Source organism: Sesamum indicum, linkage group LG11, assembly GCF_026168435.1.
Source record: "Sesamum indicum cultivar Baizhima isolate 11 linkage group LG11, ASM2616843v1, whole genome shotgun sequence".
NCBI lineage: Eukaryota > Viridiplantae > Streptophyta > Magnoliopsida > Lamiales > Pedaliaceae > Sesamum > Sesamum indicum.
The window spans coordinates 12,953,129-12,980,816 of NC_142667.1; the positions used below are offsets into that span (position 1 = coordinate 12,953,129).

Consider the following 27,688-nt stretch of genomic DNA (forward strand, 5'->3'; position numbering starts at 1 on the left):
AAGAATTTTCCTTCCCATTTCTTGTTTATGTTTTAAAGTTCCATTTTAAAAATCATTGCTGCAGACTGCTACAATGCATCTTCTATGACAAATCTCACTTTCTTGAACAGATATTTCTCTGTTGATATACAAAGACACAAATTATTGCCTGTTATTTCTCCATTTCACCTACAAAACTGTGAAATATTGTAGGTGAAATATGTGAATATTCATTATTAAGAGTTGTGGACAGGGAGCAATAGCAGATGCAGAGTACAGATTAATAATAAAATTCTAAAATCCTAGCTATTAGCCAACATGCTATAAAAAAATAATTCAATAACTATAAAAAAAATTGACAGTGAATTAATTAACAAATAAAATTCTTGTTGCTACAAGAATAATATATATTTTTTAATATTAAAATTACATCAATATTTGAATTGTGATTAACACGTATTTTTTTTAAAAAAATTAACTAAACTTAATTTGAACATAGAATAGTATAGAATACACGCATAAATAAAATACTAAGATAAATAAAAAAAAAAAAAAAAGAAAATCAATCTTCCACACGCGTGGTATTGGTGGGGCTGACCACTTGCAAATGGGGGCTCAAGCGTGCTGCTGCATAGCTGCAGTGCTTGGTCCAAACGAATTTATTCTTCCAAATAATTACGATAAATTATTTATGAATTTATCATATATTATAAATATTTTTTATTATTTAAAAATTATAAAAATTTAATAAAATTAATGATCGTCTTAACAAATACTCATTTGTATCATACTATTGTTGCTGTTTTTTAAGCTCCCAAACTGGAAAAAAGGTGTACTTTATGCTTTGCTTGGTTCTATTTTTAATGTGTGTTTTTGGTAATAGAGAAAATAGAAGTATGTGTAGATTCGGTGTCTTGTATTAATATAAGATAAATGAATGTAAGTCCAAATTTATCTGCAATTCAATGTTTGTATTAATGTCAATGTTATGATTCTTATCCGGATACACGCAGCAACAGTCATGTGATCTTGTGGGCCAAAACCTCAAACTCTTTGCATCATCTGTCCCTTCATTACTGCTGCTCTCCCAATTGTGTGCTGTATCTTAATTCTAAGCTGAGTATAAATTAGCAGTAGGGTTAAAGATTTTTGCTTTTTTTTGTCAAACTGAAGGCTGCGTTGAGGAGAAAAATGGCTGAAGCTCCTGCAGTCTTCATTGGGATTTTGGTGCTGTGTTGCTGGATAGCGGTAGCTAATGCAGAGTACAAGATATACCAAGATCCCAAACAGCCCATAAGTAAGAGAGTTAAGGACTTGTTGGGCAGGATGACTTTGGAGGAAAAGATAGGCCAAATGACACAAATTGATCGACTCGTGGCCTCAGAGGAGGTTATGAAGAAGTATTACATAGGCAAGAAACCTTGTATTCTCCAAATTGTGTTTGATCTTAGTGTTTTGTGGTATATTTCTGTGTCTGAAATGTAATGAGCAGGCAGTATGTTGAGTGCTGGAGGTAGTGGTCCACCTCCGACAGCGTCTCCTCAGACGTGGATCGACATGGTGAATGGTTACCAAAAGGGCTCGTTATCGACCCGTCTTAAGATTCCAATGCTGTTTGGGATAGACGCAGTTCATGGAAACAGCGCCGTCTATAGAGCTACAATTTTCCCCCACAATGTTGGTCTTGGAGCTACAAGGCAAGTTGATTTTCTCAGTTGTGCTGACTTGCTTCTACTTTGTACAAGTGATCCAGAAATCAAGAACATAAGTCAGTGTGAAAACAGCTGTGTAAGAGGAAGGCCGACCTCGATGATATTAATATTGTTTCATTTATGTAGTAACTAGGAAATACTTTTCTTATGTACAGAGATCCTGAGTTAGTGAAGAGAATTGGAGCTGCAACTGCTCTAGAAGTCAGGGCAACGGGTATTCCCTATGCTTTTGCACCTTGCATTGCGGTAATTAACTGGATTATGTCATTGACAGTGGCTGTTCATACAAGTGTATAACGACTATCGATGTAACATATTTTGCCTTCTGACAGCAGTTTTATCCCAGGTTTGCAGGGATCCGAGATGGGGTCGTTGTTATGAAAGTTATAGCGAAGATCCAAAGATTGTTCGAGCAATGACTGAGATCATACCTGGATTACAAGGAGATATACCTGCTAATTCTCGTAAGGGTGTTCCCTTCCTCGCTGGACAGTGAGTCTCTCGTCAAATCATCACTCCTTTTCTTCATATTCCTGAAGATTTTCACTAAAATATCCAGGATACATCATATGAATAAATTGGAATAATGGAAACTTAAGCTAGAAGAGACCAGGGAGCAACTTTTGTTCATGTAGTAAATGTATCATTTATATCATTTGCATTTTGATTTCTCTGATGCAACTTAATACTTATTAGTCCTTTATGGTACTTTTTCGACCGGGCACATGTTAAAGTATTCTTATGTGTTCTTAGGCAAAAGGTTTTAGCTACTGCAAAACACTATGTTGGTGATGGCGGAACCACCAAAGGCATCAATGAGAATAATACAGTGGCAAGCAGGCATGATTTGCTGAGGATTCACATGCCGGCATACTATGACTCAATCATCAAAGGTGTGGGAACGATCATGATCTCCTACTCGAGTTGGAACGGTGTAAAGATGCACGCTAACCGTGATCTCATCACCGGATTCCTGAAAAATACGCTGCGTTTCAGAGTAAACCCAATTTTCATTGGAAACTTGTGGCTTAGGAAAGATAAACAGAATGAAAAATCTCAGTTTGTTTGTGATTCATTTCAGGGATTTGTCATCTCAGACTGGCAGGGACTTGACAGAATCACATCTCCGCCTCACGCGAACTATACGTATTCAATTATAGCTGGAGTTGGTGCTGGAATTGACATGGTGGATTTCTTTTTAATTAAATTTATTAATGTTATGGGTTGCATTGTGTTATTATACAAGTCGATTTGCAGCAAACATATTCATTGAGGTACTTATATGCTGCAGATCATGGTTCCATACAACTATACCGAGTTCATCGATGGTCTAACCTCCCTGGTCAAAAATAACTTTATTCCCATGAGCCGCATTGATGATGCAGTGAAAAGGATTTTGAGAGTTAAATTCACAATTGGTCTATTTGAACACCCCTTGGCCGACTATAGCATGACCAAGTACCTGGGAAGTCAGGTTAGTTGGACTTCACACAAAAGCCATCTGAAAGTAGGGAGGTGCAAATGAATCGAGCATCTGTTAGTTTCCAGCTCAAGCTGATGCTTACACGAACTCTGCTCAAGCTAGTTCGGCTCATCTTACACCCGTCTCCATGCATGACTTTGGCAGGAACATAGAGAACTGGCAAGGGAAGCAGTAAGAAAATCTCTTGTGCTGCTTAAGAATGGTGAATCTGCAAATAAACCATTGATACCACTTCCTAAGAAGGCATCAAAGATTCTTGTTGCGGGAACCCATGCCGACAACATTGGTAACCAATGTGGTGGTTGGACGATTCAATTGCAGGGCCAGCCCGGCAATGTTACAGTCGGTAAATCCATGATCTGTTCGACTTAATATGTTTTACAAAGCTCTTATCAGAAGAATTTTGTTCAATTTCCCTTTAACTTTTAGTTCCTTTCTATGTTCAGGTACCACAATACTGACTGCCATTAGGAATACAGTTCACCCAGAGACAAAAATCGTTTTCAACGAGAACCCACATCCTGGATATGTTAAGTCCAACGAGTTCTCATACGCCATTATCGTGGTTGGAGAACCACCATATTCATTAACATTTGGAGACAACACAAACTTGACGATTCCTGATCCAGGACCAAGTATTATAACAAATGTGTGTGCTTCGGTGAAATGTGTTGTCGTTCTTATAACAGGCCGTCCAGTCGTGATTCAGCCATATCTTGCACAAATAGATGCTCTTGTCGCTGCTTGGCTTCCAGGAACAGAAGGCCAAGGTGTTGCTGATGTTCTGTTTGGTGACTACGGTTTTACCGGCACGCTCCCGCGTACATGGTTCAAGACGGTTGATCAACTCCCTATGAATGTTGGAGATCAACACTATGACCCGCTATTCCCCTTTGGATATGGACTCATCACAGAGCCTGTAAGGGGAAACTAAGTCTGCATTGTTGGTTCACTGAGTGTGGCCATTCCCCATCCAGTGCATATTATTATGAGATTTTAATGCAAGAATGAAATGAGAAAGAATAAAGAAGTAATCAACGTTATATCATGCTTTGAAGGCGTGCAATTATTGTTTGAACTGACTCGACCAAACTTGAACCAATTACATATATATGATGTACAGTATAGAAAAGATGATTAATCAGAAGGTAAGTGTACCACATTTGCTCTGTAATTAAATTAGTTCGACTAAATCAAATTCGGGTAAAAAATTTGCCTTGCTAAAGCTGGATCTCTTACAACAAGCCTTATTGTTCGAGTTTATATTGTTTTCTAGGAACAATGAATCTCCAACCGCCAAGCATAAACTAAAATAAATTTTTGGTTATTTCGATCCGAAACGGCCAATTCTTTTATTTATTTATTTTTTTCATGTGAGAATTATTGAAGTCCGCGAAAATGATAGTCAATATGAGTGGCTCTATCTTCTTCGTCAAGACATATGTCATAAATCACATCAAATCATATTTTCTCCCACAAGGCATGACTGATGTCAACATAATGGTTTCATTCAACTTGTCCCACACAGTAAATTTTAAGTCCGAATATGTTTGAATAAATTATATAAAAAATGTATCATATTTATTATATAATTAATGTATATTTTTTAAAAAAATAATCAAGTTTATAATAAATATATTATATTAATTATATAATTAATCAAATTTGATATAGATAAAAGTTTATCCTCACAACAATGAATAGATAGGTACAGTCTAAATGGACCAATGTTTTCAATTTTGGAAACTCACAAATGCAAATCAAATATATGCATTTGTAATAAAATGTTTTCTTCATTTTCAACTAGACTCCTTCGTACGAGATCTCCATGAGTATATTAAAAAAGAAATCGTAGTATGAAATGAAGAGAAAAAAAATTATTAAAAAAAAAATAGACATAGTGTAAGAGGAAGAGAAACAAACGTGACTGGTTCGATCTGACCATATTATAAGAATTTTCCCTTGTATTTGTTATAATATTAAAACAAAAAAGCTATATTTATTACCTTAAACAATATATTAAGGATACGCTAAAGTAGACATCTTCGTAAGAAAATAAAAAAATGGGACAATTTGCATGCAGTCGAGCATGAACATTGGCGTCTCCTATCGTTATTATATATCTTGTTTAAATATCCAGAAAATGAGTTCGTCACCACAGTCTCGTTGAAACATAAAATGAATTAAATTATTTCTTTATAATTAAGTGATAGATCTACACTGATGAAAATAATTCGATCAAAGTGTTCTTTTCGTCCTATCATTTATAGTCTTTCCACTTTTAAAATTTAATTTTTTAAATTTGTAAAATATTTAAAGAGCTCTATTTTTTTGGCTAGACCAAAAATATTGTTTGATCATAGTTGTAGGAAAAATATCTTGTAGAGAATTTCTATTTTTGTACAGGCTTCTTCAATACAAAAAAAATTATGTCACTGACACGTATATTTTTAAAAAATAAAAATTACATTTCAAGTAAAGTTAATTTAAAAAAGGAATAGTGAAAAATACATGTATATACAAATAAAATGTTCATATAAAATAATAATAATAATAATAAAAATAAAAAATCTTCCACAGGGAATGGGTATTGGTGGGGCTAACGCCTAACAACTTACAAAAGGGGGGCTCACACGTATGCAGTGAGCGGCCCACACGTATTTATTATTTATTGTTACTTGTCTTTTCCTCCGTTTATGTTTATCTCTATATCTATATCTATATATATATATATAAAAAAAAAAAGAAAACTTATTTATGCTAACAAACGGCGATTTATTACACTGTTGCACTGATTTGTTGTTAAGGCAAAAATATCCTTAAATTAATAAGATAATTAATTTCTTTAATTTTTAATATTTTTTATTAATTAATAAATTAAATTTTTTATTTTTTTAATATAATTTATTAATTTATATATTTTATCTTATACAATATATTTTAAAGCGTGAAATATTATTTATTATATCTACGCATAAAATGTCGTGGCACAATGAATAGTATTTACCAAAACTATTAATTTTTTCTTTTAAAAAAAGTAGATAGTTTATCAAACTATGTATTTTTAAGCTTCCAAACAGGGAAAAGGTGCTACGGCTTTGTTTGGGTCTATTTTTAGTGTGTTTTTCTGTACTTTGGGTAAAGGATTAAAATAGAAATACGGGTGTAATTTTTTATTATTTTTAATATGTTTGATTTCGTGTCTTTTATTAATATAACATAAACAAAAGTAAATCTAAAGTTATTGAATTGTGAAAATGTAGGGGGTGTTTGGCTAAATCTATTTAAAAGATCTTTTAAGCTCTTATATTTTATAAGATATTTTTAAAGTTTATAAAATATTAAATTTTATTTTAAATATAAGTTTATGGAGTATTTAAATAAAATAATATTTATAGAATTTATAAGGTGTTAGCGCTAACAAATTTATAATTAATTGAAGAAATTAATTAAATCTTAGAAATGAGTTAGCAACTCATAATAATATCTTATTTTTTGACTATATAAGATCTGTTTCAAAGAAAATATCAAATAATTTATAATATTTTATAAGCTTTCAAATATTTTATAAAATATTTAAAAAAATTTATAAGCTCACCCGAATATATTCGTTGGCAAATATTCGGGATGTTTTTCACTAAAATAAATACTTTTTGAAATTTCCGAAAAGACAAATAAGATGAAATAAAAGAATTTAAAAACAAGAAAATGTGCAAGTAGAATTTAGAAACATATAAATTTTCTATATATACCCACAGCTCTGTCCCATCATCATATTGCTTCCAAGTTTACCAAGACTTTCTGCTACTCTCAGAGCAAGCAGGGATAGTGGCTCGAGTGGTATCACTGTAAGTTCCTGCGTTTTCCTGTTTTCTCTGTACATTATCTTGAAATGATCAAACTGAAGCAGCCCACATTTTGTGACTCCTCTAAGACTAATAGATTGTGATTCTCTTACATGTTTTTTCCAATACCATAATTGACAGCTGCTAAATATGTCCTGACTCCTATATATGAATCCAGACGCTGGTTTCTCCTTTTCTGCAGTTCAATGTTTGCATTAATGTCAATGTTATATCCGGACACACACAGCAACAGTCATGTGATCTTGTGGGCCAAAGCCTCAAACTCTTTGCATCATCTGTTCCTTCATTACTGCTGCACTCCCAATTGTGTGCTGTATGTTAATTCTAAGCTGAGGATAAATTAGCGGTAGGGTTAAAGATTCTTGCTTTTTCTTGTCAAAATGAAGGCTATGTTGAGGAGAAAAATGGCTGAAGCTCCTGCAGTCTTCATTGGGATTTTGGTGCTGTGTTGCTGGATAGCGGTAGCTAATGCAGAGTACAAGATATACCAAGATCCCAAACAGCCCATTAGTAAGAGAGTTAAGGATTTGTTGGGCAGGATGACTTTAGAGGAAAAGATAGGCCAAATGACACAAATTGATCGACTCGTGGCCTCAGCGGAGGTTATGGAGAAGTATTACATAGGCAAGCATCCTTGTATTCTCCAAATTGTGTCTGATCTTAGTGTTTTGTGGTATAATTCTGTGTCTGATATGTGACAAGGTTCAAATTAATTTGGAGCAGGTAGTATATTGAGTGGTGGAGGTAGTATTCCGTCTCCGACAGCGTCTCCTGAGACGTGGGTCGACATGGTGAATGGCTACCAAAAGGGCTCATTGTCGACCCGTCTTAAGATTCCAATGCTCTATGGGATCGACGCGGTTCATGGACACAACGCCGTCTATAGAGCTACAATTTTCCCCCACAATGTTGGTCTTGGAGCTACTAGGCAAGTAGATTTTCTCAGTTATGCTGACTTGCTTCTAGTGATCCTGAAATCAAGAACATAAGACAATGTGAGCAGCCTGTAATAGGAAGACTAACATTGAAGTTATTGATGTTTCTTTTCCTGTAATAACTAGGAAATACTTTTCCTATGTACAGAGATCCTGAGTTGGTGAAGAGAATTGGAGCTGCAACTGCTCTTGAAGTCAGGGCAACAGGCATTCCATATGCTTTTGCACCTTGCATTGCGGTAATTAACTGGATTATGTCATTTACAATGGCTGTTCATACAAGTGTATACCGACTACAGACGGAACGTACTTTGGCTTCTGACCTCAGTTTTTTCCCAGGTTTGCAGAGATCCAAGATGGGGTCGTTGTTATGAAAGTTATAGTGAAGATCCAAAGGTTGTTCGAGCAATGACGGAGATCATACCTGGATTACAAGGAGATATACCTGCTAATTCTCGAAAAGGTGTTCCCTTCCTCGCTGGACAGTAAGTCTAGTCAAATCATCCCTCCTTTTCCTTCAAATTATTGAAGATTTTCGTGAAAATCCAGGATAGATCATATAAAAAAATCGGAATATTGGGAACTGATGCTGGAAGAAATCAGGGAACAATTTTGTTTTATGTAGTGAATGTATCGTTACCATCATTTGCATTTCCATTTCCCTTATGTAATTTAACAGTTATCAGTCCTTTACAGTACTTTTTCGACCTGGCCTATGTCAAAGTATTTGTATGTGTTCTTAGGCAAAAGGTTTTAGCTACTGCAAAACACTATGTTGGTGATGGTGGAACCACCAAAGGCATCAATGAGAATAATACATTGGCAAGCAGGCATGATTTGCTGAGGATCCACATGCCGGCATACCATGACTCAATCATCAAAGGTGTGGGAACGATCATGATCTCCTACTCAAGTTGGAACGGTGTAAAGATGCACGCTAACCGCGACCTCATCACCGGATTCCTGAAAAATACGCTGCGTTTCAGAGTAAACCCAAATTTTCAATGAAACTTGTGGCTTAGGAAAGAGAAACAGAATGAAAAATCTCAGTTTGATTGTGATTCATTTCAGGGATTTGTCATCTCAGACTGGCAGGGACTTGACAGAATCACATCTCCCCCTCACGCGAACTATACGTATTCAATTATAGCTGGAGTTGGTGCTGGAATTGACATGGTGGATTTCTTTTTAATTAAATTTATTAATGTTATGGGTTGCATTGTGTTATTATACAAGTCAATTTGCAGCAAACATATTCATTGAGGTACTTATATGCTGCAGATCATGATTCCATACAACTATACCGAGTTCATCGATGGTCTAACCTCCCTGGTCAAAAATAACTTTATTCCCATGAGCCGCATTGATGATGCAGTGAAAAGGATTTTGAGAGTTAAATTCACAATTGGCCTATTTGAACACCCCTTGGCAGACTATAGCATGACCAAGTACCTGGGAAGTCAGGTTAGTTGGACTTCAAACTAAAGCCATTGAAAGTAGGGAGGTGCAAATGAATCGAGCATCTGTTAGTTTCCAGCTCAAGCTGATGCTTACACGAGCTCTGCTCAAGCTAGTTCGGTTCATCTTACACCCATCTCCATGCATGACTTTGGCAGGAACATAGAGAACTGGCAAGGGAAGCAGTAAGAAAATCTCTTGTGCTGCTTAAGAATGGTGAATCTGCAAATAAACCATTGATACCACTTCCTAAGAAGGCATCAAAGATTCTTGTTGCGGGAACCCACGCCGACAACATTGGTAACCAATGTGGTGGTTGGACGATTCAATGGCAGGGCCAGCCCGGCAATGTTACAGTCGGTAAATCCGTTATCCGTTGACTTAATATGTGCTGTAAAGCTCTTACCAGAAGAATTTTTGTCCAATTTCGCTGTAACTTTTACTTCTTTTCTATGTTTAGGTACCACAATACTGACTGCCATTAGGAATACAGTTCACCCTGAAACAAAAATCGTTTTCAATGAGAACCCAGATCCTGGATATGTAAAGTCCAACGATTACTCATATGCCATTGTCGTGGTTGGAGAACCACCATATTCGGAAACATTTGGAGACAGCACAAACTTGACGATTCCTGATCCAGGACCAAGTATTATAACAAATGTGTGTGCTTCAGTCAAATGTGTTGTCGTGCTTATAACAGGCCGTCCCGTCGCGATTCAGCCATATCTTACACAAATAGATGCTCTTGTAGCTGCTTGGCTTCCAGGAACAGAAGGCCAAGGTGTTGCCGATGTTCTGTTTGGCGACTATGGTTTTACTGGCAAGCTCCCACGCACATGGTTTAAGACTGTTGATCAACTCCCTATGAATGTTGGGGATCAACATTATGACCCACTATTCCCCTTTGGATATGGACTCACCACAGTACCTGTAAGGGGAAACTAAGTCGTTGGAACATTTGTTGGTTCACTTCACTTGGGAGTGTAGCCGTTCCCATCCAGTGCATATTATTATAAGATTTTAATGCAAGGATGAAATGGGAAAGAATAAAGAAATAATCAATGTGATATCATGCTGAAGCTAGATCTCTTACGACAAGTCTAGTTATTATGTCTTCTCAATATGAAACTGTATCATCCACCTCAGTTTCATATTTTATCATTCTCTATCAAGCAATATGTCTAAGATGTATGGTCAGGAGTTTCTCCAGGAACCTCTATTATCAAGCAACCGAAAAGCATGATAACAAAGCTCAGTAAAATTTAAAATTATCCCAACTTTTCCACTGTGATGAAAAAGGTATTACGCGGAACTGTAGTCGGTGTAAATGTGTCTTTTACTACAAGACATTATTAGGATACATAAGCATTTTCATTTCCAAATGACCAAGGGAGACCTAAGATAATTAGACGTGAACTCACAACTATAACATCAAGTACAGATAATGAGGATATGTAAAATTCAAGTGATTTTAGACATATATGTTACAAAAGCGCGATACTAAGCTACATCAGCTGCTGCCACCTTGTCTTTGGCTTCATCCTCTGCTGCATCTTTGGTCACCATAGCATGATCAGAGTTCTTTACCCCAGCTTCTTTTATCAGTCTCATGATGTCAGCTTTTTTATCTAGGAGACTTTCTATTTTGCCATTGATCTTCTCTAACTTCTTTTTCAGCTTGTCAAGATCTTTGGCACTGTACTTCTCCTCGAGTTTTCTTTTCTTCTCATCCTTCATTTTCTTCTTCTGTCTGTCTTCTTCATCCTTACAAAACTCTGCCTTGTCTATGTGTTCATTTCCAGCTCCAACTTCAGATATTTTGCCATTTCCATCCACTTGAATCTCCCTAGACATGGCATCAGCTTCACTCTGTTTTTTAGCTTGATCATCCTCATTCTTGTTACATTTCTTCTCTTTCTCTCTTTTATCATTTTCCCCTTCACCCTTCTCCTCATCTTCTTTCCCTTTGGATTTCATTTCCTTGCTTTTCTTCTCTTTCTTGTCCTTATCATGTTTTTTCTTCTTGTCTTTCTTCTTCTCCTTCTCTTTTTCAGCTTCTTCACTGGCTTCTCCTCCTGAAGCGTCATCTACAGCCACCTTTTCTTTATTCTTCTTCTCTTCCTTGTCCTTGTGTTTCTTTTCTTCACCTTTCGTCTTGCCCTTCGCTTTGCTTTTCTTCTCACCCTCAGCCTCATCATTAGACTCTCCATATAACTCCTTTTCCCCTTTGGTGTCAACTTCTATATCCTTCTTCTTCTCCTTGTGTTTCTTCTCCTTATCTTTCTTCTTGTCTTTCTTCTTCTCCTTCTCTTTTTCAGCTTCTTCACTGGCTTCTCCTCCTGAAGCGTCATCTACAGCCACCTTTTCTTTATTCTTCTTCTCTTCCTTGTCCTTGTGTTTCTTTTCTTCACCTTTCGTCTTGCCCTTCGCTTTGCTTTTCTTCTCACCCTCAGCCTCATCATTAGACTCTCCATATAACTCCTTTTCCCCTTCGGTGTCAACTTCTATATCCTTCTTCTTCTCCTTGTGTTTCTTCTCCTTATCTTTCTTCTTTTCCTTCTCTTTTTTACTTCCTTTTCCCTCATTTTCCTCTCCCTCTTTTTCTTCATTAGATTCTACAGAAAGATCTTTGTCTTCTGACTTCTCATCATCTTTCTTCTTCTTCTTCTCTTTCTTGTCTTTCTTCTTTTCTTCATCCTTCTCTTCATTTTTCTTCTTTTTTTTCTCTTCTTTACCTTCTGAAATACACCTTTCATCCTCGTTGATACATTGGTCTTTCTCGCCGCATTTCAATTCTTTTTTCTTCTTTTCCGCTCCACTCTCCAGCTCTTCACTGTTTTTCTCCTTCTCATCTCCCTTGCACTTCTCTTTCTTCTTCTTTTCTTTTCCCTCTTCCTTATCATCTTTCTTTTCCTTTTTCTCCTTTTTAGGTATCTCTTCATCAGATTGCTCCTCAGTCTTCTCCTTCTTCTTCTTCTTCTTCTCTTTATTGTCCTTATCTTTTCCCTTCTCCATTACATGCTCTTCATCCTTAGCACTCTTCTCCTTTTCATGCTTTTTTTTATTGTGGGAACCTTCATCCTGTTTACCTCCCTCTTCACTCTTTGATTTCTTTTCATCTTTCTCGTGTTTCTCTTCCTTGTGTTTTGGCTTGTCTTTCTCTACTAACTTGCTCTCAAGTTTAAGTTCCACTTTCATCTTTTCTTCGGCTTTATCAGACTTTTTAATTTCGCTCTCCATTTCGAAATGAAGTTTTTCCTTCTCCACATTCTCTTCTTTAATAAGGACATTCTCAGGTTTTGCTTCCATTCTGTCCTTCAACCAATACATCAACCTTTCTTGCTTAACGCCAAATCCCTGAGGAGAAAACAAAGGATGCTATAAGCAGACTCAGAAGCTTCACATAATGCAACATGACTATTGGCCGTAAACAAGAACAATTACTTGGGAGAGAATATTTATAAGCAAGATAGTTTTCCAAAACAAAGGAAAACAAATTTTATGGATAACACAATGGTTCCCTGAAAACTTGAGAACTCGGCTGTTAAGAAATCTACGAAACTACAAGGATGCAACAAAGAACAATTACTAACGCAGCCGTCTTCATCTCACCATATGGTTATGGGAAAGATGCAGCACACAGCAAATCAGCATGATAAGCAATATAAATAGCAATATAGACATATATCTTCTGTACAAGACAACAATGTAAACAAGTTGGGCGTCAACTTATTGCAGAATAAGCGAAATCTCTTCGGAGTTGGCTGTAAATACTCCTGATAATTAACAGAGACCAGAAACTTCAGCAGAGAAAATTACTATGAGAAACAACAGTGGCCAATGTCAAACAATCTCTAGCAAAATCTAAAGCACCTCAAGACCTTTTACTATGATCATCAACTGGACATTTACTCCTCCTGTGATTAAAATATGAGTTAAAATGCCTTCCTTTAGAACAAATACTCACTTTTATTCTAAATTAAGAAAAGCAGATTCTTTGATGAAATATATACAAATTCCAAAATCCAAATTCCTTCTCTCTTGCGTAGACAACAATTAATCAAGGGGGAATTCTAAATCAAACCTAATTTTGATCCAATCTGAACAAATTACATATATATTGTAATATATTTGTCGTGTGATTGGCATATAATTAAAAAAGGTGGTCAACAATACGAGAGAGACATGCTCATGCTTTCGTAATTGATTTGATTTGGGTAAGATCTTCCTAAGTGAATACCCAGAACTCCCAAATCAAGAAAGCAGCTGATCCCACAAATAAATCAATCATAAGAACCAAACAGACAGACAGCAGAACATCACCAGCTCATAAATTCCCATACAAACAACTCTCCATCTTCTTCAACATAATACCAAAAACATGAACACTAACGCCACATCATTCGTCACAAATAACTAATAAGGAAAGCAGCAGCACAGAAATCCTTACGACCAACAAAAAATTCAAACAACTAATAAGCATGCATTGATCAGTAGGAAAACGCATAAAACCATCCACAACGGGTACCTCCTGCAATGATGGAAATCAGTAGCTCCAGAAAGATAAGACCGCGCCCCAGAAATTTTTCTTCTCAACTGTATCGCTCTCAACTGCCGAGTCTCAGAGTATGGCGCAGAATGCAGAGATCATATATAGGCTTACAAAACAACACAGTTGGCCTCCTCAGAGCGATCCGTGTGAGGAACGCGGGGCGACACGGTGTTATTTAAGGTGATGAGATGTGGGGCTATGCAGATCTCGGACGACGTCGGTTCTAGAAAAACTCCCATCTTATCTGTATTATTATTAGCTATCTAAAATGAGTGATGCAGCCGACAAGATTTTGTGCCATGATTAAGGTTGAGGTTTTATTTCTGTATTCAATTTAAATATATTTATCGATTTGAATTATCAATTTTTAAATTTAAATTAAATGAAATCATATTATAAATTAGATAGTGTCGACACAAAAGAAAATAATTGAAGCTATTTAAAGTGATTTTTTTCTTAATTTAGAGTTACATTTAGGTACAAATTGCTCAAAATAGATTGAAAACTATATAAAATTTTATGACATAAAAGATTAAAATGATATTTACTCACTGTTTAACTCGTACAATTAAATAACATCTTATGCAGGTGAAGGAGTCCGATCCACGTTATATGCAGTGTGGAGTTTATTGGTTAGTTAGACAGTTGATATATACTCATTTAAAATAAAAAAAAAAGTACGATTATCGTTCATGTAATTAATATACAAACCGTTAAGTATAGCATGAAATTAACCTAGGCTAATGATATAAATTATGGGGTATTTACAATAATTTTTTTTTTATTGAGGAAATAAATTTCCAATAAATTTATAAGTTAAATAATCGTAAAAGTCGGGAATATTTTAAAACAACAATTAAAAAGAGAAAAGAGAAAATGAAGTTGGAATGTTTAGCAAAACAATTTAATATATTTACAAATTTACTAATAAGTTGTATGGTAACGAGTCGCTTAATTGTAACGTTCGAATTAAACCATTTTAATTTAGGCAATTCAAACGCAGAGATCATAAATTAAAATATATAAAACGATTGTGTGTCATGTCCGAATTCTTAAGAAAGAAGCATTTCTTTTATTATTTAAATTTTTATGACAATAGAAAATGAAGAAATAAAGGCTTATTTCTGGGACACTGGGTCTAACAAAAGTTCTAAGTTATGTGCAAAAGCGATCAACAGTCAACCGATTGTGACTCTATATGAGTCTGGAAACAACTTTCGAATTTTCATGAATAATGAATTATGTAAATTAAAAATAATAAATATTCCAACTGTCCTACGACTGTATATCCACTTGCTACACATTCTAAATTCAAATTAAGAAAATTAATCAATATTTTGTATTAAATTTACACACTACTGAATTCCATGTTCTATATATAAGTCAAATAAAAAATTTATGCCCATATAGTTATTTCCTTAAACATAAATATTAATGCCCTAAAAAGTACAAAGGCCTCCGAAAAGAACCTAAGGCTACAAGCGGCCCAAGAAATAAAAGATTTTTAGCTCTAAAGCCCAGGACGGGAGGCCCAGGAAGCCTTGCGGGGGCCCAAGGGGACTGCACACATGGCGACCAGATCAGCACATGAACAAACTCAACTAACACATGGCCAGTTTAGGAGGAAGGATTTAATATGGGGAAGAAGATGAAAAAGTAATACATAACATATATTATCATAAAAAATATATTTATATAAATTAATATTTTATTATTTAAAAATAATGCAAAGAGCAAAGAAGGTATTTTATTTTTTTTCATATCCCATATAATATAAGTGTTTGTGTCTCATTTTTATTGGTTTATTGTGGAAAATAGTATCGTTGGTATGTTTCCAGACAAGCCGGTACAAGTGTAGTAATTGAAGTTGTGCTTGTGTATTACATTTGTGCTTACATAGGATCACAATAAAATTATGATCACTTGCATATGCTGGAAGCAATTGAGTAAATGGTTTGGAGAGACTTTGAATTCTATAATTTAAATTGTGAATCAATTATACCTAATTTAATTGACAAATTTAATGATTCGTGACTTTAAATATTTAACTTATACCAATGTATAAATATTTTATACTTTAATAATAATTATTAATATAAATATTAAATGTTGATGGTTGATGATTGATGATTGAAATATATCATATAACAATAAATAAAGAAAAAAGAAAACCTGTAGTGCGGATTCATTTATTTATTTTTAATTTTATTTTTTATAGACTGGTGGGCCGACCACCATGTAGGCCGAATTTCAGAGGATTGGACTGCCACTCAACAAAGAACTAGTAAGTGGGGGCCACATAAATAGTAAAATATTAAAAAAAAATAGAATTATTAGAAAAAACACCAAAGAAGCCCTGCTGCCACGTACACGTCCTCTCGATGTTGACCTTTTTGCCCCTCTCACTCCAATTCAAGAAATCTCATTATTTTTCCTAGGACTTAGGTCAATTCTGTCATATTGAATATTTTAAATTACCAAACAGCAAAAACATTGGACTACCCAATTCATTTCCTCAGTTGCACCAACTCAATAATATATTAAATAAATTGTAACTTCCCCAGAATTTTCAAACCTTAACTAAGGAAGTGGGGGAGTTATAACTAAGTTTGACCAATTATAATAAATGTATCATTCAGATGGTAAAGTGATCTTTAAATTATAAAATGTATCAAAAATACCACTCATGTTAGCACCCAACACTTAGAGGAAATGGTCAGTACCATATCAGTAAAATAGCAAAGCTGTAAAGAATATGTGTTTTTTTTGGTAAGTTTGATAGTATAAATGTGAATTCAGGAATAGTGTGATTTGAATTAGAGTCAAATTTTCAGAAAGACAGTAAGCATTAATTAAAGAGATAAAAATAGAAGACTGGAGAGGAAGAGGTTTTGGAGTTTTTTATTATTTAAATACTAATTGAAAAGAGGAGAAGAGACCTGCCTTCATGTTCTTCTCTCTCTCTCTCAAATCTCTCTGCTCTGTTTTTTTCAAGAAAAAAGCACTTACAACGCAGATTCTTCCTCTCTCCTTGTTGTCTTTTCTCTCTCTCTCTCTCTCTCTCTCTCCCTATAGTTGTACCCGCGTATAACATTTCCACACTGTAAAGAAGACACAGACTTTTTCAGGGAAGAAGACATCTTGTTCAATCTAATCTTTTCCTCTCCCGCGGCTTCCAGTTTTTTTCAAGATGAACGACCTTTTGACGGTAAGTTGGTCTTTTAGTGTTGATTACATGTGATCAGTTGAGGAGCAAGTGGTGGACTATAATGATCTTATGCTTAAGTTTGGAAATTCTCCCATGGAAATCGAGGGGAGTTTTTCTCAGCTGAAAATATAACAAAAACACATTATCTTGTGTTTTCCCTTACTATTCCCTGGGTAATAATGCAATATGTACATATGCTTATGAGAGAATTTGGCCTAGGACATTCTGTGTCTTATATGTCTGTTCCAGTTATCAGGATCATTCTGACCTTGAATGAATTTCAATTGAAGCATTTACTTTTTCAAGGTGGGAGTTTTTTTGCCCAAAGTTGGAATTTTGCGCTCCTTGCTTCACTAGATTCACAGTCTCTGCGCAAAATGAGCTGATTGTGGCGACTTTAGTAGAATTATCTGGTGATTCAACAGATGGACGAGCATTTTGCCCATGTCTTGAATCATTTGAGACCATGACATGAATTTTGACAGTGGCATAGTTTTCATTTGGTCATATATAAAACTGTGTGTCCTTTCGTACCTGTAAATCGCATATTTTGCTGAGTCACTCATTCTTGCTATATAGTAATTCATTAGTCATTCTAACCTATGATGCAAGGAGACAGGGATATTAACACAATATGCGGCACACATTTCTGAAATTTTATGAAAAAATGGTTTGGTGGCCACACAGCCACATACATATATATGTACATATGTATTTGGTGACAAATTGAAACAAACGAAGCTCATATCAGTCATGATGTTTAGAATTCTACTGGTGTGTGTTCTGTACTCTTATGTATTCCTTGAAAAAAGAAAAAGACTTGCATTTATAATAAAGAAATATAAAGAATCTCAAGTATAAATTTTGACTTTTTATTACTCATTATTAGTATTACTATTCTTTATAAATAATTAAATGACCGCATTTCTGTCCAAGATGTGTTGGATGTGCCGGCAAATGTGTCGGAAGTTTTCTTCACGCATCACATGTGTTAGAGATGTCGCATTCCAGCATGGTGTCCAACATCTGCCTGGCATGATGGAAATTATTTTTGGACGCCTGTGTATTATAGATTTGAAGTACTCTCCTGCGGAACACGATGAGATGGCTTTCTTGTAATCTGGACAAGCCCACATGATACATTTATGAAGGCCTAACTAAGATCATGTTTAACTTTTCTAGGCTTAAATAATCAAATGTAGGTGGCGGCCTGGCGCTTCTCAATTACTTGTTTGCAGAATTGATGCTTGAAAATCATTATCTTGAGTAATTTTATGGGTCTTAATTTATTTACCTTTTAATATTTCTCTAATGTTAAAGAAATCTTCTTTTGGTGCAAATGCAATGTATCATGGATTTCTTCAAGGAACATGTTTGATCCACAGGCATCTAGAAAAACGAATATTTGAATTACAGGTGTCAATTTGATCTGGACCTTTATAAGTGTTCCCCTCTGCATACATGATGTAATGAGTGAATGAGATAAGAGGCTAAACATAGAAGCAGCTTCCCTTTGTGGTCTGTCTTTATAAACTTTGCTTCTAAACATCGAACGTGTTTGACAAATAACCAACATAAGAAGCCTGGAATATGTGTTCTTTGCCATGTCTGACATGAGTGGTCCCCATTGTCTCACATCTCTCGACTTCGCAAAGGAACCTTAGAATACTGGTCGCCAAACAAAATTTCAACAAAAGAAAACCCTCTGTTATACGTATATTTTGTTTGCATTCACAATATCATACTCAGAGAATTACTCCAAGCTCTCTCTCTCCTGATTCTAGCATCTGTAGAAGTGAGTGGACTTATCAAATACTTCTAGCATCTTTTTTGGCGAATGTTGGTCATAAGAATTATACTATCCGTGTTAAATATGCTGCTAAGAAGAATTAATACCTGCTTCTTTCTTTGATCTCACTTGTGCCTCTTTTCAGGATTCGTTTGAGATCCCTCGGGATCAAGAAAATAGAAATCAAGATATTGAAATGGGAGTGCATAGAACAGTGGAGTCGGAAGAACCAAGCTTGGAGAATTTCTTTAAACAGGTGGCTACAACATAGAAGAAATGTTATTCTGGTGACTATAAAGAGGAATTATTTCATCGTTCTTAACATTTTTCTCCATGTGCCTAAGATTTGGGGCTTATCTTATTTCTGTCAAACTAGAGCTTTATCTTGCATCCTATTCTGTATTTCTAGGTTCAAGAGATTGAAAAACAATATGAAAAACTCAACACACTGCTGAGAAAGCTTCAGGTATGGGAATCTAGTCTCCTGTTCTGAAATATGTGTATACCTTTAGCTAGTAACTTACCATTTTTAAAAATGGAGTTGAATTGTGCACTTTTCTACTTGTTTGTTGTGAGTTTGAAGTTGCTGGACAAAGTGATTAACTACTTGAGAAAAGCTAACCATTTTGTGTAATTTTAAGTAACAGAATTGAGATCTTGTTTTGTAATAATATCAATTTATATGTTATATCTTGTGAGGTTTTGTGACTATTGATGATTACCTTGCTTCTTTAGCTAGTGATGCAGCACCAGATCAAGCGGCAACCTTGTTTCCGCTGAAATCTGGACATTTCTCGTTTGACTGTTCTTTGCTATTTTTAACTAAATGTTCTCCTCCCCTTTTCAAGTGGTCAATGTTTGCTTTTCTTTATATGTATGATTTGGTTTCTTAAATGAACATGAATTTTCTTTCGTCACTTAAGATTTTGCGTGCTTCAAGCATTTCATGAAATTGATTTCTGAGAGCTGCATTCCCTTAAAATCTTGTCGATGCTGATGATTACAGAATTATTCTCTTTAGTGTTTCGTGTCTAATATTTTCGTGGGAGCAACAAAAACTACGAACTAAGTGGAGGTCCAGAAAGCATGTTAACATATGTTAGTACTTTTGCACACTTGATTTACAGAAGAGAATAAGAATTATTATTTTTTTTTATTTTTGGGGTATAAATTCACTTCCCTAACTCCAGTAATATGCCTCCAGTGTGGAAACTTACTAGCTAAACATGCTTTAAGCTTAGAAAATTTGGTTCGTGCTGGCATGCTAGATAACTGATAATAGTGACCTCTATCCACGCAGGATGCTCATGAAGAATCAAAGGCTGTTACCAAAGCTGCTGCTATGAAAGGTATTGATTTCAGTTGAGTTGAAATGCTTCTATTGGCGTTGCAAATGGATGTCCAAGATATTTTAAAGCACAAAAATGCTTGATAAATGGAGATTTTATCGTTTGGAGCGGAGAGAAAATACTAGGATCACCATGTCAAGATAAGACTTCTATCCAAGCTACCTGAAACTTGGGGTTTTCTTTTTCCCCTCAAAGAAACCTAATTTGGTTATCCAATTTTATCAATAATTTTTTTCCATTCACTTTATTCCTTTGATGTTCTGGTTTCTAGATTTTTATGGTATTGTTGCTTGATGCCTTTTTTCTGTTATCTGAAAATCTTACTCTCTTCTTTTCCCTTGGACGTATATATTTTTGTGGGTGTGAATTGGATTGTTGTTTTGATCTTTCATGGTTAACTTTTGTGTAATCTGCAGCAATCAAGCAGCGCATGAACAAGGATGTTGATGAAGTTGGAAAAATTGCCCGTTCTATTAAATCAAAAATTGAGGAGCTAGACAGAGAGGTGAGGCAATATGTTGCTTCTTATTGAAGTTCAGCCACTCAGATTCCTTCTTAAAGTAATATTTCTTGGTCGCTCTTGTCCAGAACTTGGCAAATAGACAAAAACCTGGATGTGGAAAAGGATCAGGAGTAGACAGATCAAGGACGGCGACAACAATGTAATAAAACTCACTTTATGATGTCCTGGTCATTATTATTTACCTGATCCTGATGTTATGCACGGCATTTTGGAATTAGCTTAATCTTGACTAGGCTTTTTGCTTTGCATAATGTTACCTTTCAACAAATTGATAGCTGCACAGAGGATTACAATGAGATATAAAACCCATTTCTGGTGTTCATGATGTAGATAATTAATAGACTCTCCTCCTCTTGTGTTGTCTGCTGTTTCAATTGTAGATCAAGGAACTGTTTCTTATCCCATCTGTCTCTTTCTACTGAACTTCCTGAAAGTAATAAGTTTATCTAGCTTCAAACTACTCCCGTTAATAATTGATTACCAAATCTTGCAAAGTTGTCATTGCGTGTGGTCAGGGCTTGTTCATGTGAACTTAACTTTTCATAGTGATACAAATCTCTACTATGTCCTTCCATTTCTATCTAGTGAAGAAAAGTACTCCTCGAATGAATAATGGCTGGCAACAACTATAAGATAATGGTGAAATGAATTCAGATCTGTCTGCTTGATGCAGTAGGGAAATGCATGTAGATCAATCATGTAGTTAACACACTAACTGTTCATGGTTGTCTACATTCTTGTCTTGTCCTTCATTTTTCCATTTCATCTCTTGTTTCGTATAAGTTGGTCAGTTTTCAACTTTTGAAAATAACTGTTGATAGGCATCGACATTTTTAGAAAATGTCAATAGACGAAATGGGGTATAAGTTTTTGTATGGTTATATTTGCATAATGCATTGGGGACAGTTTGAAGTTTACACTGAAAAATTGGACTTTCATGCCTTACTGAATATATGGATCAGATGAACTAATAATGAAGAAAATGGGGTATAAGTTTTTGTATGGTTATATTTGCATGCAGGGCTTTGAAGAAGAAGTTCAAAGACAGGATGTCGGAATTTCAGGTGGGCTAAGTTCAAGTTATGCTGAATATGAGTTTGATTTCTTCCAATTTGTTTCCATTCCTTAGTTTCTCTTAGTAAATACTTTTTGCAGACTTTAAGAGAAAATATACAACAAGAGTATCGTGAAGTCGTCGAGAGGCGTGTATTCACAGGTGATAATAGTTTACCTTTTAAAGATGTGGAGCTTCTGCTGCTTCTTAGAACATTTTGCTCTTAGTCTGCAAATTGTGATGATTTCTAGTTTCATGTGATTCTCAGTAACGGGGACCCGGGCTGATGAAGAGGTAGCTATCGTTGATTTCTCAACACGTGTAATTTCCTTGCACATTTTCCGACTTACTAAACCATTTTCCGCAGACAATTGATAGATTAATAGAGACCGGGGATAGTGAGCAGATCTTTCAGAAAGCAATCCACGAACAAGGCCGAGGCCAGGTATGGTCTGCTTTCTACTTCTCCTCTCTACTTTTGTTGTCTTTTTGCCGCATGCTTGCTCCATTCACGAGATTTGGTTAATTATTTTTGCTTTCTCATTAGTTTGTGGTACAGCAACTCGATTTCTCTCTGCACTTGGTTAAACTCCTGCCAACTTCTTTCAATTACGCATAGTAATGTAGTAATCTGTTTTAATTGCAGGTAATGGACACCCTAGCAGAAATTCAAGAACGACATGATGCGGTCAGAGATTTAGAGAGAAAGCTTCTTGAGTTGCAACAGGTATAACAATTTCTTATTCTTGATGATTATGGGGGTATAACTTTATAAAGTAGAATTTACACAATCAATTTGGTACCAGTTTTACATTGTCACTTTGTTTGATTTTCAGTTCTCTTGCAGGGACAGATTTTGTCAGTTCCATACTATCTTTTTATGCTTTATCTACTCAACTGAAATTTTTGCTTGCTATAGCCTACCAATGTTTGACCAATTATTTTGCCTAGGACAAATAAATCAAATTTCAAATATTTAGAGAACGATATACTAGGAGTAGGAGATTGTTGCTGTGCTCCTTTCTTCATATATATTCTTGTGCTGTTTGTGATGCTGTTGTATTGCAAGGATTCTCTGTGTGAAATATTTTCAAGAGTAAAATTGTGATTAATGCATGAAGGGAATGTGTGTTTCATCATTTACCATTTCGTGTAGATATTTATGGACATGGCTGTACTGGTGGATGCTCAAGGGGACATGATTGATAACATAGAGTCACAGGTAAAGCAACTTTATTACTTGCTGCTCGTAACACTAGGAAGTAAAAGAAAATTAATGCTTCTCCATTGTCCAAATTTCTCAGGTTTCATCTGCTGTAGACCATGTGCAGTCTGGAAACACAGCCCTTCAGAAGGCAAAGAGTTTGCAAAGGAGCTCTAGGAAATGCATGTGCATTGCAATCATCATACTTCTCATCATTGTCGCAATCATTGTCGTTGGTGTGCTTAGGCCATGGCAGAACAAAAATGGTGCTTAGCTCTCCATCAGACATGTATTATATAAGTACATTTTCCTCCATGCGCTTTTTCTGTAGTTATCTTTTACTTGCCATTCACAACTCAGTGTGCACGAATCGTTTCCATGCATTTCTACTTGCAGATGTGTATATGTTTAAGTCCTACAAACAAATTATGGCCATTGTTTGCTTTAAATGGTCTTGAGTGAAAACTTTTTAATGTATAAATTTCTTGTGTTATTCTCAACGCACCTTGTTTACTGCGCAATACCGTGTCATTCTACAGACTATAGTGGACCGAACCCAGTCCATTGCTTGTCGTTGAATTATGTGGGGATGTCTGGTTTTTATCATCGGAATGTTCACATACCGGTACAGGGATTTCACACAATATCCTGTCAAGAAACAAATCTTAGGACAAACGCAGAGTTCCAGTATGCTTAAAGAGCATGGACTGTCCTTAACTAGATTGCTTCGACATCCATGTATAGTAGTTGAATATCAAATTATTATTTCTGAAACTTTTCCCTACTAATTAACACTGGTAAATTGAGTTGCTATGCTTACATACAAGTTTCACCGATTTACAAGAAACCAGTTGTGACAATTTCAACAAGTAGGAACACAGACGTCATGTGTGCTTATCTACAAAACCTGAGATCCTACTCTTGAAGAACTTCGTCGAAGCCACAATTCATACATAACCAAGTAAAAAGCATCATAATCAACAGGAAAGAGATGCCAGTGGAAATGTTTCCTCACCTTAAACACATTGTTCTGTAAAATCAAATATTCTTCTACGCTTATTCCTTGGAGGATTCTCTTCAGAAGGGGGATATCTAACGTGGCGACAACAATAGAAAAACTGTTCCAGTTCAGTATATCCTGAAAAGGGAGATCATAGTGGTTGGCAATTATTACTGGGACGCAGCCATAGTACAGTGCATCACCAATACGGGCTGTGTTAACCTCAAAACCTTTCACATGAAGGCAAAACTTGCTTCCTAGCAGCTCTTTGGAGTAGGATGTTGTAAGGTGGCCAAAGTGGACTGATATTTCAGAATCATTTTGCCATACCTGGAGAAGCTTTTCGCGCACCGGTGAGTTTATTGTTCCAGCAAAAAAGGCGAGTTTTGACCTGAACAAATCCATATAAAGTTGTGATAGTCATCAGCAAATCAAATCGGAGTAAGATGAATCAACTATGCACTGACTTGAACAAGCAATCTTAAGTGCCCTAACTGATTTACAGTTGCTCACTATACTCTCCAAAGAGATGGCTATCTTCTCAAGAGCCGCCACTAAAGTACATATAACTGCAGTAATCAACAGGATACCTCTTCAGCCTTTTGTGTATAAATAGAAGGTCGGTACGTAGTTCTCAGCAGCATAGACTTGCATGTGCATTAAAAATTTATAAGTTAATCACACCTCGCATGGACTAATTTCACGTTTCTAACAGAAGAAAATATTTGTTTCTGCCGAGACTTTATGGGATAAAATTTCTTTTAGCTAACTTATGTGCCAGTAATTTTATGGAATAAAAGTTCCAACTTGGAAGTGAAGGGCCACGCAGAAGTATCATTTTCATGAGGTCATTTGAATATGCTTGTGGATAGCTAGAATTTGCAAAAATGTAAGCTTAGATACACTAAAGTCCCTCAAATATGGGGGTTCAACACTTTCTGACAGTAACACCATACAATGTGAAGGCCCAAAAGCCAGAGAGGATGCAAGAAAACCTGAAATATTAAAAGGATTAACGCACCTTTCTTGTGCAAGATTAGGAGGATCCACTTGTCTGGGCCAAATTTGTGGCAAGGATGCATCTTTGTGAGCAACATATGAAGAGAGATAGTAGCTTGAAGAGCATACAATTTGGATTGCGTTAAGCTTAACTTCAACAACTTTGTCCATAGCCGAACGACCAATTGAATGGCAGGCAACATAAAAATGATCAGCACCTCCACTACGATTCCAATAAGGGTACTCATGACTAATGTTGAAAATATAATCTCTTATGAAGTCTTGGATACCATTAATTCCCACACGTGGGTCATGCCGCAACCTTGCAATTGAAAAGGGTAAAAAGAAGAGATCTGCAGTAGAAGGGTCCTTTGTAATGAAATGACTATTCACAAGATTCTTCTTGAAGTAACTTTCACTGGCATAGTTACCACCAGGCTCAAAAACCACAGGCAACAGCACATTAGCAAATGGATCATCTTGTTTGTGTGAGTAAACATAAATCTTGAAGCTTCTATTCATCTCCTCGTAGTTCTCGAAGAAGACATCTCTGTCATGGAACAGCTCTGTGTCATTAATATACATTCCTGAACATCGAGTCAACAATTTAAGAGTCCAATGTATGCAAAAAACTTTAGAAAGTACAAGAATTGGTGCCTCCGTAACATTGAAAGATGACAATCTCCAAATACCATAACATGCTCAACACACAATCTAACCTTGAGAGCTGACAATCTCCAAATACTTGAAATATTAAGAATTGAATAGAACATTAACTATTACACTTTTACACACTCTCACATGAATATCAGCCCCATTACATACAAAAACAGAATCTTAAACACGGAACTTCAGGAATAGAAAATGCAATGCTCCATTCACAAATTTTAGACAAAAAAGACACAAGAAATCATCTTCCGTATACAAAAAGGGAACCGGCAAATATAGTGCATACGGCAGAGAACTTCATGTAAGAATAGATAATGGATATAACCAAGTAGAAGCACAAAGCAGACTACTACACTACAGTTATTTCTATCCCTGGGACAGAATTTTCTCAGCCACATAGCCTACAACTACAGAACAAATAGACACCAAAATTCAAGAATTAAGCAAAACCCATAAACAGAAAAAGGAAAAACTGGAAAGAATCAAGTTGGAGATGAGTCGAGACTTTCATACCGCGAGAACCCGTATGAAGTTTGAAATTACTCGGATCCTCAGTCTCTCCAAGAACACCATCCCTCTTCCAAATTTTCCTGAAACGAACAACTTCTGGAGGGAAAAAAGAGAAAACCTTAGTGGGCTGTTCATTATTTACAGAAGCACTCGCCGAGGTTGTTAATTGGAGATGGTGGGGTAAGAAGAGAGTAGAAGTAGAAGAAATGTAGAGTACAATGAGGAGAGAAGTGGCCAGAGCTAACGTGGTGGGCATGAAAAAGAATATGGATTTGAGCGCGGCGGAGGGATAGTTCGGGTCACGGCGGCGCGTGAGGAGATTGTGGAGCAAGTAGAATGAAGAAGCAGCCATTGTTGTGGTGAGTGATGACGCATCTCCAAGTTGGTGTACAGCATATACTGGATAAATGACAATTAATGAGAAAAGGACTAATATGCAAATACATCTTACTATGTTGGGAAGGTCTCAACTAACATACAATTTTTTAGTTTATATTTAATTATAGTGGAACACATTGTATCTGCATGAATATAATAAATAATTATTTATATTTTAAAATATATTATAAAAAAATAAATTAATAAATAACAGCCCACAAAAATTTATTTTAAAAAATAAATTAATAAATAACAGCCCACAAAAATAAAATAAATTAAAAGAATTATCAATACAATAAAAAAATTAATATAATGATGTTGTAATTGTCATTTGTGAGTGAAAAAACATACTTTTGTATAACATTATAGATAAATACTCTCTATTTTTTTTATAAAATTAGAACAAATTCCTTAATATTGTAATTGTAATTCAAAAATATATTTATTTAATGACAAAATGGAAAATATATTACAACAGCATTATTCATGAGGTATATCTGTAATTTTATAAATAATAAAAAAATATTTATATAATTAAACATAACTTCAAAAAAACTCGATGTAATTTTCTTTCATTAAAAATATTTATATGAGCATTCAATTTAGGGAATATTATCCTCTAGCTCAAATTTTGAAATTAGGTAAATAGGATTATTAAGATACCACTATAGTATTATAATACTCATTAATATTGGGAAAAGTGATTATAAACTTTGCTTTATAATTTTATGATTAACTATAGAAATATTAATTGTAGCCAAAATTGATTTAACTTTTAAAGTTAATGAGAAAATTTGAAAGTTATCCACCCAAATTGGCACTACATACCCACATATTATATTACATTAAGACAAAAAATTAATTAATAACATGCTTTAAGTTTTTGATGGACTCGTCATTTTTTAATATATTTTGATGAAATATTCTAATAAAATTATATCAACTTTAAATTTTTATAATTAAAAGTTAAATATTAATACATTCTTTTGTTTTCTGTTTTTTTCAAAAAAAAAGCTC

The 27,688-nt window shown here is 35.2% G+C and overlaps 5 protein-coding genes across 8 annotated transcripts; 3 read left to right on the top strand and 2 right to left on the bottom strand.

Annotated features, from left to right (window-relative positions):
- The first annotated feature begins 946 nt into the window (after positions 1 to 946).
- LOC105173943 (uncharacterized) lies at positions 947 to 4,222 on the top strand. 3 transcript variants are annotated; one of them, XM_011095870.3, is made up of 9 exons: positions 956 to 1,390; positions 1,472 to 1,676; positions 1,847 to 1,937; positions 2,038 to 2,183; positions 2,445 to 2,688; positions 2,773 to 2,877; positions 2,983 to 3,165; positions 3,319 to 3,520; positions 3,621 to 4,222. In XM_011095870.3, the coding sequence occupies exons 1-9, from the start codon at positions 1,171 to 1,173 to the stop codon at positions 4,106 to 4,108; spliced, it is 1,884 nt and encodes a 627-aa protein (XP_011094172.1). In that variant the 5' UTR covers positions 956 to 1,170; the 3' UTR covers positions 4,109 to 4,222. The 3 variants fall into 3 exon arrangements, with proteins under 3 accessions (XP_020553253.1, XP_011094172.1, XP_011094173.1); XM_011095871.3 differs by having other exon boundaries at positions 1,251 to 1,390; positions 1,476 to 1,676; XM_020697594.2 differs by having other exon boundaries at positions 947 to 1,390; positions 2,445 to 2,877.
- Positions 4,223 to 7,221: 2,999 nt separating this feature from the next.
- LOC105173945 (uncharacterized) lies at positions 7,222 to 10,515 on the top strand. Its single transcript, XM_020697604.2, has 9 exons — positions 7,222 to 7,664; positions 7,764 to 7,968; positions 8,124 to 8,214; positions 8,315 to 8,460; positions 8,719 to 8,962; positions 9,047 to 9,151; positions 9,257 to 9,439; positions 9,592 to 9,793; positions 9,894 to 10,515. Exons 1-9 carry the CDS (start codon positions 7,421 to 7,423, stop codon positions 10,379 to 10,381), a joined length of 1,908 nt encoding a protein of 635 aa, XP_020553263.1. The 5' UTR covers positions 7,222 to 7,420; the 3' UTR covers positions 10,382 to 10,515.
- Positions 10,516 to 10,749: 234 nt separating this feature from the next.
- On the bottom strand, positions 10,750 to 14,164 carry LOC105173944 (uncharacterized). Its single transcript, XM_011095872.3, has 2 exons — positions 13,965 to 14,164; positions 10,750 to 12,793 (listed from the first exon to the last, which is right to left on the bottom strand). Exon 2 carries the CDS (start codon positions 12,764 to 12,766, stop codon positions 10,937 to 10,939), a length of 1,830 nt encoding a protein of 609 aa, XP_011094174.1. The 5' UTR covers positions 12,767 to 12,793; positions 13,965 to 14,164; the 3' UTR covers positions 10,750 to 10,936.
- A 2,739-nt stretch (positions 14,165 to 16,903) lies between these two features.
- On the top strand, positions 16,904 to 23,615 carry LOC105173947 (syntaxin-132). Its single transcript, XM_011095877.3, has 13 exons — positions 16,904 to 17,196; positions 19,131 to 19,241; positions 19,395 to 19,451; positions 20,286 to 20,334; positions 20,751 to 20,839; positions 20,923 to 20,996; positions 21,879 to 21,921; positions 22,013 to 22,073; positions 22,180 to 22,205; positions 22,279 to 22,356; positions 22,558 to 22,638; positions 23,068 to 23,133; positions 23,216 to 23,615. Exons 1-13 carry the CDS (start codon positions 17,179 to 17,181, stop codon positions 23,387 to 23,389), a joined length of 927 nt encoding a protein of 308 aa, XP_011094179.1. The 5' UTR covers positions 16,904 to 17,178; the 3' UTR covers positions 23,390 to 23,615.
- Positions 23,087 to 26,719, bottom strand: LOC105173946 (putative glycosyltransferase At5g03795). Of its 2 annotated transcripts, XM_088875159.1 has the most exons (5): positions 26,297 to 26,719; positions 25,137 to 25,701; positions 24,131 to 24,506; positions 23,621 to 23,763; positions 23,087 to 23,530 (listed from the first exon to the last, which is right to left on the bottom strand). In XM_088875159.1, exons 1-4 carry the CDS (start codon positions 26,643 to 26,645, stop codon positions 23,752 to 23,754), a joined length of 1,302 nt encoding a protein of 433 aa, XP_088731285.1. In that variant the 5' UTR covers positions 26,646 to 26,719; the 3' UTR covers positions 23,087 to 23,530; positions 23,621 to 23,751. The 2 variants fall into 2 exon arrangements, with proteins under 2 accessions (XP_088731285.1, XP_011094176.1); XM_011095874.3 differs by lacking the exons at positions 23,087 to 23,530; positions 23,621 to 23,763 and having other exon boundaries at positions 23,857 to 24,506.
- Between the last annotated feature and the right edge of the window lie 969 nt (positions 26,720 to 27,688).